The 16966-nt window shown below is 41.2% G+C and overlaps 1 protein-coding gene across 5 annotated transcripts in view; it reads right to left on the minus strand.

Moving 5' to 3' along the window:
- LOC112248704 (serine/threonine-protein phosphatase 2A 56 kDa regulatory subunit epsilon isoform) overlaps positions 1-16966 on the minus strand; it is a 60828-nt gene that overhangs the window by 1215 nt on the left and 42647 nt on the right. For 4 of the 5 annotated variants that reach the window (XM_024417956.2, XM_024417954.2, XM_024417958.2 and 1 more), the window contains exons 3-12: positions 15464-15565; positions 13769-13861; positions 13508-13638; positions 13352-13411; positions 5442-5550; positions 5054-5107; positions 4868-4918; positions 1002-1121; positions 501-628; positions 263-364 (exon numbers count right to left, since the gene is read on the minus strand). In XM_024417956.2, the coding sequence (XP_024273724.1) occupies positions 263-364; positions 501-628; positions 1002-1121; positions 4868-4918; positions 5054-5107; positions 5442-5550; positions 13352-13411; positions 13508-13638; positions 13769-13861; positions 15464-15565 (950 nt within the window). Of the gene's footprint in view, positions 1-5; positions 40-262; positions 365-500; positions 629-1001; positions 1122-4867; positions 4919-5053; positions 5108-5441; positions 5551-13351; positions 13412-13507; positions 13639-13768; positions 13862-15463; positions 15566-16966 lie in introns of those variants that run through there. The other variant, XM_024417955.2, reaches the window with a different exon arrangement.

The following is a 16966-nucleotide window of genomic DNA, read 5'->3' on the forward strand; positions in this document are numbered from 1 at the left end:
TACTACTGGGTTTTCCACCACTAAGTACATATCCTTATCCTGCTAGAGTCAAGAATCACAATATTACACACACCAGACAGTGTATGAGGAAAAAAAAGTGTTATTCTGCATAAAAACAAACAGTAATTTTTCTGTACAGTAATTTTCCGTGTAGTGAGCATGGGCCTATTTGAATAGGTGTCTAAAACTATACACGCTTAATTCAACAGCACTATGCAGGACCACACCACAGAGCCACCATTAATGATGCAGCATATCTTACCGCTGGCGATCTGACTTGTAAGTAGCTGTGAGCTCATCAAACAAGGTACTGTTCATCTCCATGAAGGCTTTCAGTACGTTGTACACCAACGCCACTATCGCCCTTCAAGGCAAAATAAAAAATATGTAAAAAAACAGCCAATTTCAACTCTTTCACAACTTATGTTCTCTCTAATGAAAACAAATACAATCAAGTTTTTTGATAGGACCAATCTGTGAGGGTGTTGAGGTGGACTCACGGGTTCCAGTGTTCTTTGGAGATCCTGTACAGGCTGGCGAACATGATGGGTAAGACAACGCTGGAGTTCTCCTCAATCAGACTCATGATGTACTCGTTGTTCCAGTAGTACAGGGCCCTCTCTGCCACCTGCCAGGGACACAGACATTTAATACACAATACCTACACCCATACGCACTAGCCTCTTTTCAGATTTATTTTGTGATCCTATGGTTGTTGTCATTACAACGACCCTAGAAGTTAGCTATACAGAACAAACAAATCTGGGACAAGGCTAAACCCTCCAACAACAACCATGTACTTATAAGAGCACCATAGATATGCTGTGACTACCACTAAAAACCAGGGTCCGTGCTAGCCGGGACCCTTGGGACTTCCCTAACCCTTTGAAGATTAAATAAGGGAAGTGGTAGGTCAGGGACAGGTTATGGTAAGAGTATGGGTTAAGATTAGGGTTTAGGGTAGGGTCAGACAGCATTGACATCCTTCTCTATAGACTGACCTGGAAGTGTGGGCTGGATACGCATCTGGAGATCTGTTTGAAAAGCGGCTCCTGGATCTTGACGAACTGTGTCGGTTCAATCACGTCTAGGATCTCCTCCAGCTCCCCCAGGTACATAACCTGAGAATACACACAGTTACAAACACACCTGAGGTACATCACCTGACAACGTTTGACATTCAGGTAAATTAGATTGTGGAACACCAGGCCAGTAACAAGTAAAAACTACTGTCCCGAATGAGAAAATGACTGGCCTGGGCCAGATCACAGGAAAGCAAGTCATGCATGCAGAATTTCAATCATGGGGGGGGTTTCATTTGCAGTCTGGGCAAGTACCTTATAGGCAATTATAGCCAACCATACAATCTGATATTTATACTGATTGGAAAACAAAAATAAAACCATGCCAACTCTCAATGAGGACATACAAATCTGTTGTTCTGCCCCTGAACAAGGCAGTTAATACACTGTTCCTAGGCAGTCAGTGAAAAGAAGAATTTGTTCTTAACTGACTTGCCTAGTTAAATAAAAGTAAAATACAATTACTATTTTTTAAACACTGAGCGCACAACACATTAGGAACACCTCTTTCCATGACAGACTGACCAGCTACGCCACCTGTTAAATCCACTTCAGTATAGATGAAGGGGAGACACAAGTTAAAGAATCATTTTTAAGCTTTGTGACATGAATAGTGCATGTTTGCCATTCAGAGGGTGAATTTTTATTTAATTTAACTAGGCAAGTCAGTTAAAACAAATTCTTATTTTACAATGATGGCCAAACCTGGACAACGCTGGGCCAATTGTGCGCCACCCTATGGGACCCCCGATCACGGCCGGTTGTGATATAGCCCGGGATCGTACCAGGGTCTGTAGTGACACCTCTAGCACTGAGATGCGGTGCCTTGCGCCACTCAGGAGCCAAAAGATTTAAGTGCCTTCGAACGGAGTATGGTAGTAGGTGCCAAGCGAACCGGTTTGAGTGGGTCAAGAACTGCCAAGCTGCTGGGTTTTTCCACTCTCAACAGTTTCCCGTGTGTATAAAGAATGGTCCACCACCCAAAGGACATCCTACCAACTTGACAACTGTGGGAAGCATTGGAATCAACATGGTCCAGCATCCCTGTGGAACGCTTGACACATTTTAGTCCATGCCCCGACAAATTGAGGCAGTTCTGAGGGCAAAAAGAGGGTGCAACTCAATATTAGGAAGCCGTTACTAATGTTTTGTACACTCAGCCTTAACATATGACACTTCATAAAATGTAATATTCCTCCCTAGAAAGGAGCCCAATAGCATATTGAAGGTAAATTTATTTATTTAGGGCCTATACATGGTCCATATTCCAGGCAGGTGTGCTTTTTTAACAATAAACATCATCACATGTAGCCTGATGCAGCATCGTGGCTACATGGCTGAATGCTGCATCTGCATTGTTTACCCCAACGGGATAATCATTAGGTAGATCATAGACTTGATATGTCCTTGCTGCTTGTTTAATGTCCTAAAAACTGCCACTAGCCTAATAAAATTGTGATTTGTACAGTGTTTATAAATACAGAGATATTCTGTGAATTTCAGTGAATATAGGCCTACTGTTTATGCACTCGAATGGTAGTTATGTAAATGTAAACAAAATGCTCATTTTTTTGTCATGCTAGACACTCAGATTGTAAAACTGAATCTTATTATTTACACAAGTGACGTGTAAATTATGTTTTAACAAGCAAGCGGCTACATAGTGTAGGCCTATGTAAACCTTTCTTTGCAATTATGGCATTGCTGTGTAGGATGTCTGATATGAGAAACGGCAGGTGGAGGTCTTTTATTCTGCGATTGTGAAACGCCAATGCCAATCTCTAACTCTGCTTCCACTAAGATGGGTCTGGGGCAAGTACTGTGGCAAGAAAAAGTATGTGAACCCTTCGGAAATACCTGGAGTTCTGCATAAATTGGTCATAAAGTTTGATCTGATCTTCATCTAGGTCACAACAATTTGTTTGTCTAGTCTGCTTAAACTAATAACACACAATTATAATGTTTTCATGTCTTTATTGAACACATTGTGTAAAAATTAACAGTGCAGGGTGGGAAAAGTATTTGAACCCTTGGATTTAATAACTGGTTGACCCTCCCCTTTGGCAGCAACAACCTCAACCAAACGTTTTTTTGTAGTTGCGGATCAGACCTGCAAAACGGTCAGAAGGAATTTTAGACAATTCGTCTTTACAAAACTGTTTCAGTTCAGCAATATTCTTGGGATGTCTGGTGTGAACTGCTCTCGAGGTTATGCCACAACATCTCAAATCGGGTTAAGGTCAGGGCTCTGATTGGGCCACTCCAGGTGGTGTATTTTCTTCTGTTGAAGCCATTCTGTTGTTGATTTACTTCTGTGTTTTAGGTCATTGTCCTGTTGCATCACCCAACTTCTGTTGAGCTTTAATTGGCGGACAAAGAACCTAATATTCTCCTGCAAAATGTCTTGATAAACTTGAGAATTAATTTTTCTGGTCGATGATCGCAAGCTGTCCAGGCACTGAGGCAGCCCCAAACCATGATGCTCCCTTCACCATACTTTACAGTTGGGATGAGGTTTTGATGTTGGTGTGCTGTGCCTTTTTTTCTCTACACAGTGTTGTGTGTTTCTTCCAAACAACTCAACTGTAGTTTCATCTGTCCACAGACTATTTTGCCAGTAGCGCTGTGGAACATCCAGGTACTCTTTTGCGAACTTCAGACGTGCAGCAATGATTTTTTGGACAGCAGTGGCTTCTTCTGTGGTGTCTTCCCTGAGCCCCATTCTTGTTAAGTTTGTTAGGTATCGTAGACTCGTTAACAGAGATGTTAGCATGTTCCAGAGATTTTTGTAAGTCTTTAGCTGACACTCTAGGATTCTTCTTAAACTCATTGAGCATTCTGCACTGTGCTCTTGCAGTCATCTTTGCAGGAAGGCCATTCCTAGGGAGAGTAGCAACAGTGCTGAACTTTCTCCATTTATAGACAATTTGTCTTACCGTGGACTGATCAACATCAAGGCTTTTAGAGATACTTTTCTAACCCTTTCCAGCTTTATGCAAGTCAACCATTCTTAATCTTAGTTCTTCTGAGAGCTCTTTTGTTCGAGGCATGGTTCACATCAGGCAATGCCTCTTGTGAATAGCAAACTCAAATTTTGTGAGTGATTTTTTTTATAGGGCAAGGCAGCTCTAACCAACATCTCCAATCTCGTCTCATTGATTGGACTCCTAATTCAATTTAGCTTTTTGGACAAGTCATTATCCTAGGGGTTCATAAAATATATTGATTTGTGTGTTATTAGTTGAAAAACACTGTCTATTGTTGTGACTTAGATGAAGATCAGATCAAATTTGACAAGCAATTTATGCAGAAATCCAGGTAATTCCAAAGAGTTCACATACTTGTTCTTGGCACTGTATGCTGACCATACTGAGGCTTTGACATTCTTGCCCCAGCTTGGAAACCGAATGCTGGTTGATAGCAAGAGTGAAGCGTCAGACATCGGTTAGATTGTGAAAGATGAAATATAAATAATAATTAGTCTGTTTTGGAGTTTGAAAATGTACTGACCCAAGCGGGCCATGTGAAAGCTTGATTAACTGGCCAGGTTAGCTTGGCAGAAGTTGCCGGGCAAGCGGGCAGCCCTGAATTAGTTACTAACACACCCTAACCCAGGTACACCACCTGAGAACACACCGGAGGTACATCACCTGAGAACACAGTTACAAACACCTGAGCAGGACAACACATCAGGTCGTTACTATCTAGATAACAGATCTAAACTCCCATTAACATTAGCAGCTCAGTGCTCCAGACCAAGGAAGGGAAACTTCCAGTGCTCTTACCTCTTTTTGACTGCAGGTTTTTGGCCAGAACTTCAGTAAGCCCCTGATGACCTATAGATAGATTAGATTAATAGATGTGAGAGCGATAGATGCAAGAGAGAAATGTGTGACTGAAGGGAGACGGTGACTGATTAAAAGACCCTTCTGATTACAAGGTGGTGTGACCATGGGGGAGATAACACTTACTGGTTCTGTTAACGCTGGGTCTTTCTCTAGGAACTGTACAATGCAATACGCCAACTGGAAAAATAAGTCGCAATAACGAAAAACATAACACATTGTCAATGTCATAGTTGGAAAATGTGGAATACCAATTAGGATCGACTCACTGGAGAGACTCAATCATGTAGACCAGGGCTCTCCAACCCTGTTTCTGGAGAGCTACCATTCTGTCAGTTTTCTCCAACCCTAATCTAGTGCACCCAATTCTAATATTTAGCTGGTTGATAAGTTCCAATTGGGGTTGGAGAAAAAACCAACAGGAGGGTAGTTTTCCAGGAACAGGGTTGGAGAACCAAACTCGGATGTTGAACATCAACAAAATTATGATTGCACACAGTCATACACACAGTACCTGTGCGTGGAAGAGGGACAGACTCCTGACAGTGTGGAGGGGGATCAACACTTTGACCAGAAACTGTTTGTGCTCTGCTTTGAGCGGCAGGGCAAAACCATTGATTATGCTGCAAGAGAGAGAAACGCATCGCTAAGCCAGGATGGCAAATTACACGTCAGTACAAAGAGACAAGAATTTAGTATAAAGCTTACTGGAGAATCAATGTTAACAAGACTGAGGCAAAGATACATTAAGGATCAATAGCTTTTACATGGGCCAATGGAAATTACACAGGTACTGTAGCTACTTTATGCAAAGTTACCAACAAGTTTTAGCCTGGGCTACAGAACTAAGACCCACCGATGATGAAATGGTAAATCCTAACCCTTTACACTTGGACACTAATAAGCACCTAAATAGGATCGCAGTGGCTGTACAGTAAAATGCTATAAAACTACAGAGCTCAGGCTCTGCGCTTCACATGGCTGTATGGGTTTTTGACTGACAGAGTTTCGGAAGTTGAGCACCGCACGTGGCAAGATGTTGCTCTCAACCCTCCTCCTGCTAATTGGGCAAATTGCGCACTTTTTTGTTGTCCGAGTGAGGAAAATGCTGTAAATTAAGAGGAATCAATCCATTTTGAATGATGCGACATTGAGGATTATAATAAATAGTGCTTTGGATGTCATACAAGCATGTCAAACACCCGTAAGTCTAACGTTGTCTGTCCCCAACTCCAAAAAATCTTGGTCGACCAAGAATTGTCTGTTCTTTAGACCAATCGATTGGTCAAAATGTTTAAACATGTCATTTTCCATAGACACATCCTACGTGTTTTAATCAAATCAACTATATTCACTGAGCTTGACTGATGCTTTAAGCACACGGTTTGATTAAATAATTAAGACACACAAATGAGAAGAGGGAGTGCGACCAGCAATTGATTTGATTGTACCAGCCTCAGACTTGCTACTTTGTGTTAAAAGAAAAAGACTGAGTAATTGTGTGACTAGCACCGCTCTCTCTTCCATGCTGTAGCGCCTACCAGTGTTTATCGCACAGTTCGTGTTGCTGAAACTGCAATATAATTACAGAATACTGACAGAAAAGTAGTGTTAACGAAAGCCCCCATTTGTTTAGAAAAAAAACATTCCCTATTCCCTCAACCCTTGATCTCTTTACGTGACACATGTATGCATTAAATGCACTTGACCAATAGGGCCTGACCAATAGCATAAGCACATCAATAAATTGGTTATAACAAACTCCGAACATTAACAGCAAAATGGATGCAGAGGACGTGACAAAAACTCAAAATGGGGGAATGTTTACTGGTTGCTCATGAGGTAAAGGGGAAGTCAGATGTGTGAAATTTGATTAATTGTGGAAAAGACTGGAACTCAAGAAAAATAAGGTAAGGAGCAAGCACTGCGTGCATATTATGTGTGCCAAACAGGTGCAGTTAAATTACAATATAATTTTTCTGACCATTGGGAACAATGTAAACACTAAATAAATTCTAAGCGTACCAGAGTCTGTTGTAACTTTTTTGTTAAGCCTTTATTACAGCAAAGACTAAAAACAGCTGCATTGTGAATGCAATTTCCATAATAGAACGGTTTATTTATTATTTAAGCTAATTATTCAAGGCTAGCTTTATTTTAAACTAAAATGCTTGATTGCATTTCAACTCTTGAATGACTCGTATACGATGTGATGACATGAACAAATTAATGACTGATTGATACAGTAGCCTATAAAAATATTGAAATATAGGCAGGCCTAAGTAAGTTACAGTATAAAGACTAAACAGGATGCGCTCTTAGGCCTACAGCTCAATGGTGGTTGTACAAGGCTGCTATACTAAGCCTACTAATGATGACATTACTTATTACGATAATGATCATAAAAGTAATAATAACAATAATTAGATCAAGAAAAAAATAGCATTATTATGAATATAATCTTTTGGACAATATGGAACAGGGTCAACACTAAATACATTGTATAATACCAGAGGCTCTTCTAATGAAATAAAGTACAACGCCTTTATTACAGCAAAGCAAAGATAAAAACAGCAGAATGTCAAATGTTTTACTTAACATGTTGCGAGGCTTGATGCTCACAGAATCAGTAGGCTATTAAACACTCAAAACAGCAACAGAAGCAGGACCTGTCTTATTTATGTAGATATACAGTGCATCCGTAAAGTATTCAGACCCCTTGACTTTTTCCACATTTGTTAAGTTACAGCCATATTCTGAAATGGATTAAATTGGTGGTGTCAGAGGAAGGCCCTAAAAATTGTCAAAGACTCCAGCCACCCTAGTCATAGACTGTTCTCTCTGCTACCGCACGGCAAGCGGTACCGGAGCGCCAAGTCTAGGTCCAAGAGGCTTCTAAACAGCTTCCACCCCCAAGCCATAAGACTCCTGAACATCTAATCAAATGGATACCCAGAATATTTGCATTGCCCCCCCCTCTTCAACGCTGCTGCTACTCTCTTATTATCTATGCATAGTCACTTAAATAGCTCTACCTACATGTACATATTACCTCAACTAACCGGTGCCCCCATATTACCTCGACTAACCGGTGCCCCTGCACATTGACTCTGTACCGGTACCCCCTTTATATAGCCTTGCGATTGTTATTTACTGCTGCTCTTGAATTATTTTGGACTTTATTATTTTTCTTAAAACTGCATTGTTGGTTAAGGGCTTGTAAGTATTTCACTAAGTTCTTCACCTGTTGTATTCGGCACATGACAAATACAATTAGAAAGTTTTTCCCCTTTGCCCAGTCTACACACAACATCCCATAATGACAAAGCAAAAACAGGTTTTTAGACATGTTTGCTAATTTATCAAAAATGTTAAACGGAAATATCATATTTACATAAGTATTCAGACCCTTTATTCAGTACTTTGTTGAAACACCTTTGGCAGCGATTACAGCCATGAGTCTCCTTGGGTATGACGCTACAAGCTCGACACACCTGTATTTGGGTAGTTTCTCCCATTTTTCTCTGCAGATCCTCTCAAGCTCTGCCATGTTGGATGGGGAGCGCTGCAGCAAAGCTATTTTCAGGTCTCTCCAGACATGTTTAAATCAGGTTCAAGTTCGGCTGGTCCACTCAAGGACATTTAGAGACTTGTCCCGAAGCCACTCCTGCGTTGCCTTGGTTGTATGCTTAGGGTCGTTGTCCTGTTGTAAGGTGAACCTTCACCCCAGTCTGAGGTCCTGTTTTCATCAAGGCTCTCGCTGAACTTTACTCCATTCATCTTTAACTCAATCCTGACTAGTCTCTCAGTCCCTGCTATTGAAAAAAAAAGTCCCTGAAACACTTCAGCGAGCAGGCCTTTCTAATCGACCTGGCCCGGGTTTCCTGGAAGGATATTTACCTCATCCCATCAGTAGAGAATGCCTGGTTATTTTTTTAAAATGCCTTCCTCACCATCTTAAATAAGCATGCCCCATTCAATAAATTTAGAACCAGGAACACATATAGCCATTGGTTCTCTCCAGACCTGACTGCCCTTAACCAACACAAAAACATCCTTTGGCATTCTGCATTAGCATCGAACAGCCCCCATGATATGCAACTTTTCAGGAAAGTTAGAAACCAATATACACAGGCAGTTAGAAAAGCCAAGGCTAGCTTTCTCAAGCAGAAATTTGCTTCCTGCAACACAAACTCAAAAAAGTTCTGGGACACTAAAGCCCATGGAGAATAAGAACACCTCCTCCCAGCTGCCCACTGCACTGAGGATAGGAAACTCTGTCGCCACCGATAAATCCACTACAATTGAGAATTTCAATAAGCATTTTTCTACGGCTGGCCATGCTTTCCACCTGGCTATCCCTACCCCGGTCAACTGCACTGTACCCCCCACAGCAACTCGCCCAAGCCATCCCAATTTCTCCTCATCCCAAATCCAGTCAGCTGATGTTCTGAAAGAGCTGCAAAATCTGGACCCCTACAAATCAGCCAGGCCAGACAATATGGACCCTTTCTCTCTAAAATGATCTGCCAAAATAGTTGCAACCCCTATTACTAGCCTGTTCAACCTCTCGTGTCGTCTGAGATTCCCACAGATTGGAAAGCAGCTGCGGACATCCCACTCATCCCACGATATCTTAACCGCCATCGATAAGAGACAATACTGTGCAGCCGTACTCATTGACCTGGTCAAAGCTTTCGACTCTGTCAATCACCACATCCTCATTGGCAGACTCTATAGCCTTGGTTTCTCAAATGATTGCCTCGCCTGGTTCACCAAGTACTTCTCTGATAGAGTTCAGTGTGTTCACCCCCAAAACCATTTCTTCCTTTGGACCCTCTCCTTCCAGTTCTCTGCTGCCAATGACTGGAACATACTACAAAAATCTCTGAAACTGGAAACACTTATCTCCCTCACTAGCTTTAAAAACCAGCTGTCAGAGCAGCTCACAGATTACTGCACCTGTACATAGCACATCTATAATTTAGCCCAAACAACTACCTCTTCCCCTACTGTATTTATTTATTTAGCTCCTTTGCAGCCCATTATTTTTATTTCTACTTTGCACATTCTTCCACTGCAAATCTACCATTCAAGTGTTTTACTTGCTATATTGTATTTACTTCACCACCATGGTCTTTTTTGCCTTTACCTCCCTTACCTCATTTGCACACATTGTATAGAGACTTATATTTCTACTGTATTATTGACTGTGTGTTTGTTTTACTCCATGTGTAACTGTGTTGTTATATATGTTGAACTGCTTTGCTTTATCTTGGCCAGGTCACAATTGTAAATGAGAACTTGTTCTCAACTTGCCTACCTGGTTAAATAAAGGTGAAAAAAAAGAAACTTACAGCATGATGCTGCCACTGCCATGTTTCACCATAGGGATGGTGCCAGGTTTCCTCCATACGTGACGTTTGGCATTCAGACCAGATAGTTCAATCTTGGTTTCATCAGACCGGAGAATCTTGTTTTTGGGTGCCTTTTGGCAAATTATAAAAAACACCATGTGTTTTTTTTTTTACTGAGGAGTGGCTTCCATCTGGCCACTACCATAAAGGCCTGATTGCTGGAGTGCTGCAGAGATGGGAGAACCTTCCAAAAAGACAACCATCTCCACAGAAGAAATCTAGAGCTCTGTCAGAGTGAACATCGGGTTCTTGGTCACCTCCCTGACCAAGGCCCTTCTCCCACGATTGCTCAGTTTGGCCAAGCGGCCAGCTCTAGGAAGAGTCTTGGTGGTTCCAAACTTCAATTTAAAAACGACGGAGGCCACTGTGTTCTTGGGGGACTTCAATGCTGCAGACATTTTTGGTACCCTTCCCCATCCTGTCCTGGAGCTCTATGGACAATTCCTTCGACCTCATGGCTTGGTCTTTACTCTGACATGCACTGTCAACTGTGGGACCTTATATAGACAGGTGTGTGCCTTTCCAAATCATGTCCAAACAATTGAATTTACCACAGGTGGACTCCCCTCAAGTTGTAGAAACATCTCAAGGATGATCAATGGAAACAGGATCCACCTGAGCTCAATTGAGTCTCACAGCAAAGGGTCTGAATAATGGTCTGAATAATTATGTAAATATTTTTAACACAATTGTAAACATTTCTAAAATCCTGTTTTCGCTTTGTCATTATAGGGTATTGTGTGTAGATTGCTGAGGGGGAAAATGTATTTAATCCATTTTAGAATAAGGCTGTAAAGTAACAAAATGTGTAGGGGTCCGAATAGTTTTACGAAGGCACTGCATATTATTTATAAAGCCAGCAACATTTAACAGTTAGTCTGTTGATTATAGACCTAATTAAGTTGGGGTTTCCTTCCTCCTCACTTTTCATAGACAATAAGGCAAGGGCTCCACTACACCAATAAGCTGGTTAACTTTGCTATTGTGCACATAGCAATATAGTCTAGGAAAAGGCACTAATTCAACAGCGCACTGATGTGTTTCAGAACCATGGACAGCGACTACTATTCAACGTGGGAAAAGTGCATTTTTTATTTAAAAAAAAGATGTATTAGTGTATGTGCCCATAGGTAACGTTGTTGTCGGTGATGTCTGGTGAGGACCGGCCTTATAACAGGCCTACAAGCCCAGTCCAGCCTCTCTCAGCCTATTGCGGCCAGTCTGAGCACTGATGGAGGGATTGTGCGTTCCTGGTGTAACTCGGGCAGTTGTTGCCATCCTGTACCTGTCCCGCAGGTGAGATGTTCGGATGTACCGATCCTGTACAGGCGTTGTTACACGTGGTCTGCCACTGTGAGGACGATCAGCCGTCCGTCCTGTCTCCCTGTAGCGCTGTCTTAGGCATCTCACAGTACGGACATTGCAATTTATTGCCCTGGCCACATCTGCAGTCCTCATGCCTCCTTGCAGCATGCCTAAGGCACATTCACGCAGATGAGCAGGGACCCTGGGCATCTTTCTTTTGGTGTTTTTCAAAGTCAGTAGTAAGGCCTCTTTAGTGTCCAAAGTTCTCATAACTGTGACCTTAATTGCCTACCGTCTGTAAGCTGTTAGTGTCTTAACAACCGTTCCACAGGTGCATGTTCATTAATTGTTTTCAAAAGGCCTTCAGGGCCGACAGAGAAGTTCTCCAATTTTTCTCCCTTCCATTTATTCCCAAAGTAATTCATTATGGTTTGCATTGCAAATGAAGACATAAACTGGGTCAAGACACCAGCAGAGTAAGTAGACCGTTAATTGGTAGAACAACTAAAATGTAGTAGAAATAATCTGCATGTTTGCCTGGCATGGATTGTGACTCCATCTTGTTCTTCGCCCTCTCCAACTCCGCCAATGCTGCCCGACTCTCCGCCAACGATGTGACTCTCCGCCAATAACAACATTTGGAGGATTGGAGGAGTCTAAATAAAAATCTAATCTGTGAGAATATCTAAGGGGCTTTTATATAATTATAATGCAGGGTTAATAATAATAATAATAATATTTTGGAGATGGTTGTTTCAAATAACCAAAAGTGAACACTTAAAGGGTAAAAGGCCATTCTTGAACATGGGGTGAGACATTCTTAATAATTTGTAAATAAAGCCAGTTTGTTACTTAGAATGATTTCTGTTTTTAGCGGGAGAGAAACTAAAAGCTCACCACGCCTATTTTTTCGGAAAATCGTTAGTCCAAATGTCAAGTGAAATACCCCCATGTTATTTACCCAAGTTCTCTCTTAGCTCCAGGACCAAAGATAGTTTTTGTTATTGACTCTAGTGCAAGAGGAGAGACTCTCAGATGGAAAACGCCTCCATTAATTGCCACAGTTTAGACTTCCGATAGAGCAGAGTTTTAACTCCCCCTTGTGATAGTGTGGTGCAATGACAGAATGCCACCGTCTACCACAAACGGTCACGGCATAAACTCGTAACTTTTAAAGGAAGAACCACTATAGGAGAGCAAAATAAAAAATAAAAATCACCTTAATTGAATACTGAGTCATAAAATGCATTGAAAATACTTAGGAACTGTGCACATTTGAGAGTTGTGTGACCACTGAGACACCAGTTAGTCCTCTCACTCAAACCCTTGTCATGTATTTGTCTTGTGTTACACCTATTCTTATAATGTTAGTGAATGTATCCAGAATATTTCTAGATTTCGTATTATCGACAAATGCGACAAAAAGTACAGTAAATGTAAAATACACAGTGTAATGTTTGGATTCAGTCTTGTGTCAGGTGAACCTGTTACGTCCTCAACTTTGGTCTAATACGTTTCCCATAATCTCCAAACTGTTCCTTTTCAATTGCTACCATGCTTAGGCATATTCCTTTCATATTTATTTTGTAAGAAACACTTCAATTTATCCCTATAGTCCAATTCCCACAAGTGTAAAGGGTTAAGACAGCGCCTGAGAACAAAGGCATCAGAACAAAGCATAAATTAATCCAGGGTCACATACCTTCCCAAGATCTCCAGTAACTCAGCAACCCCGTTAAAGTGCTCAGTCTCATAAACAAAACTTCACGAGAGAGGAGAGAGTGGATAAACGTTAGTGAAACATCAGTGAAAGTACCACAACGGTCTGAGTAGAGGAGAATGAGGAGCGCCGTCTTACCGTAGAAAAATATTATTGATCTGTTTTCGTATAAAAGCCCTCAGCCCCAGGAATTTCCCATAGATTCTGTGTAAGACTGTTTTCAGGTAGTCTCTCTCCCGAGGATCCTCACTGTCAAATAGCTCCAAGAGCTACAGAGAGCCAGGGAGAAAGAACAAAAAGGGAAAGAAAAACATATGAAACAACTACAAACTCCTCAAACTTGACCAACACTAGTCTACATTTTTTAAAGTGCAGCCTCAATGTAACAGTCTCACTCACCTGTAGAACAAATTTCTGGTCTATGTACTTTTTGGCAATGCTGGGCTGGAATTCTTGACTCTCCAAGAATCGTATGAAGAACTCATACACCAGCTATGATACAGTGAAAGAAAGAGCGAGATGGAGATGTTAAGGGATGGAGATTCATAAAACAAAGGTAAGGCTATGGAGCAGAGGAGGTCAAAGGTCACAGAGGCAAAACATGGGTAGGGTCACTAATACCTTAAGTGGTAACCATGGTTACAAGAAGGCCTAGGGGAGGGGCTTATGACTAGGCGGGTTAATCTCAAAATGTGGTCAAATTAACTTGGCTGTTGCTTTGGAAATGTAATAAAGAAAATAAAACTTTTACCAGGAAGAATTTCCTTGAGATAGGCATCGAATTTCTTAACATTTCTTATGGCTTGGGGGCAGTATTTTGACGTCTGGATGACAAGCGTGCCCAAAGTAAACTGCCTGTTACTCAGGCCCAGAAGCTAGGATATGCATATAATTGGTAGATTTTGATAGAAAACACTAAAGTTTCCAAAACTGTTAAAATAATGTCTGTGAGTATAACAGAACTGATATGGTAGGCGAAAACCTGAGGAAAATCCATCCAGGAAGTGGATTTTTTTTTTATGTGGGTGGTTTTCAATTGAATGCCCATTGAGTATCTAATGGGTTAGGACCCAGATTGCAGTTCCTATGGCTTCCACTAGATGTCAACAGTCTTCAGACATTGTTTCAGGCTTGTTTTCTGAAAAATTAAGAAGAATGAGACCTTTGTCAGTGGACTGAGGAAGCATGCAGTACTGGTTTGCGCGCGTGACCATGTGCGCGCCCTTTGTTGTTTTTCCTTTCTATTGAATACGCTATTGTCCGGTTGAAATATGATTGATTATTTAGACAATTGACAACATGAGGAGTAATTATCAACATCGTTTGACATGTTTTGACAAACTTTACCAGGACTATTAGGATGTATTCGTCTGCATGCTTTGTCAGCCTTTGAGCCAGTGGATTACTGAACAAAACGTGCCAACAAAACTGAGTTTTTGGGATATAAAGAGGGACTTTATCGAACAAAACAAACATTTGTGTAGCTGGGACTCTTGTGACTGCAACCAGATGAAGCTATTCAAAGGTGAGCGATTCATTTTATCGCCATTTCTGACTTTCGTGACTCCTTTACTTGGTTGGAAAATGTTTGTATGCTTTTGTAAGCAGGGTGCTGTCCTCAGATAATCACATGGTATGCTTTTGCCGTAAAGCCTTTTTGAAATCTGACAAAGCGGCTGGATTAACAGGAAGTTCATCTTTAAGCTGTTGTATAACACTTGTATTTTTATGAATGTATATTATGACTATTTCTGTATTTTGAATTTGGCGCTCTGCAATTTCACCGGATATTGTCGAGGTGGGTGGCTAGCGGCACGTCTGCGCCAGAGGGTTTAAGGAGGCAGAGCAGCAGTTCCAAAGAAACGGTGGTGAGAGAATGAGCCCCTGACAATAGACCCGTAATAAAATCTTACTAAATCAGGGACCGAGAAACAGAACACGCTCAACACCAGCTCAAATGTCCACATACAAAAGAACATTATATCTATGACACCAGGAAGGTTCTCAAGGGGGGGAGACGAAACTCAGTCTCCAATTGAAGACAGAACGAATACTCACAGAAACTTATACATCAATTCTAGCCTATGCTGTTACCTGTAAGTGCGGCCATGAGGCCTCGAGTGTGGGTTCATCTTCCTCTGGGTCAAACTCATTACTGTCGGTGGGCGGAAGGGTCCGGAATATGTTGTAAGACACCTGGACGACAGGGTAAAGGGGTAAATCAACAGATTTCAAAATCAACTGATTTCACTGGAAAGTAAGGCAATTGACACAGAGTAATATAACAATCCGTTTTATAGCCAACTCAGGCACTTCAATACTGATGTGAAACAAAAATGTTGACTAATGAGCATTGTTCTTGTCAACTAGCTAAATGAAATTAAATACCAACAGCAGAAAATTCCCCACCCTCTTCCTCTCCACCTACCATCCGTCACTCCTACTTCCTGAAGATCGGGACTTCCTTCCCCCACACCTTAAGTAGGCTCACCTGATTCCAATCAAGGTGGTTACCTGATTGAATTGTTTTGAGAAGTTTTTAAAATTAAGTTTATAGTCCTCTCCTTTGAAGTACATCTCCCTTCAATGGATGTGTTATTGATTAAGTTTATCCTCTCTCCTTTATACCTACGCATTTGGTGTCGACTTTCTATAGAGTTTTACATGGTTTGACATGTGTTAGCCACTAGCCGAGTCTTATCTTTTTTTGTAGTCCTTGGTTCTTGAGACATAACTGATCAAAAATATGAACGCAACATGCAAAGTGTTGGTCCCAAGTTTCTTGAGCTCAAATAAAATATCCCGGAAATGTTCCATATGCACAACTTATTTCTCAAAAATCTTTGTTTACATCCCTGTTAGTGAGCATTTCTCCTTTGCCAAGATATTCCATCCGATTAAACAGCATGATCATTACACAGGTGCACCTTGTGCTGGGAACAATAAAAGGTCACTAAAATGTGCAGTTTTGTCACAAAATACAATGTCACAGATGTGTCAAGTTAAAGGCTCCAATTGGCATGCTGACTGCAGGAATGTCCACCAGAATTGTTGCCAGAGAATGGAATGTTAAATTCTCTACATAAGCCGCCTCCAAAATTGTTTTAGAGCCTTGCATACTCACCAGACATGCTACGCATTGAGGAGTGGTACAATATTCCACAGGCCACAATCAACAGCCTGATCAACTATGCGAAGAAGATGTCGCACTGAACGAGGCAAATGCTCATCACACCAGATACGGACAAGTTCTGCTACACCCCCCTGCCTTTAAAAAAAAAAAGGTATCCGTGACCAACAGAAACATATCTGTATTCCCAGTGATGTGAAATACATAGATTAGAGCATAATGAAAAATCAAATCCAAATAACATTTTATTGGTCACATACACATGGTTAGCAGATGTTATTTGAGTGTAGCGAAATGCTTGTACTTCTAGTTCCGACAGTGCAGCAATATCAACAAGTAATCTAACAATTCCACAACTACCTAATACACACACATCTAAGTAAAAGGATGGAATAAGAATATGTACATATAGAAATATGGATGAGCAATGACCGAGCAGCATAGGCAAGACGCAATAGATGGTATAA

This window comes from Oncorhynchus tshawytscha, linkage group LG08 (genome assembly GCF_018296145.1).
Source record: "Oncorhynchus tshawytscha isolate Ot180627B linkage group LG08, Otsh_v2.0, whole genome shotgun sequence".
NCBI classification, from domain to species: Eukaryota; Metazoa; Chordata; class Actinopteri; order Salmoniformes; family Salmonidae; genus Oncorhynchus; species Oncorhynchus tshawytscha.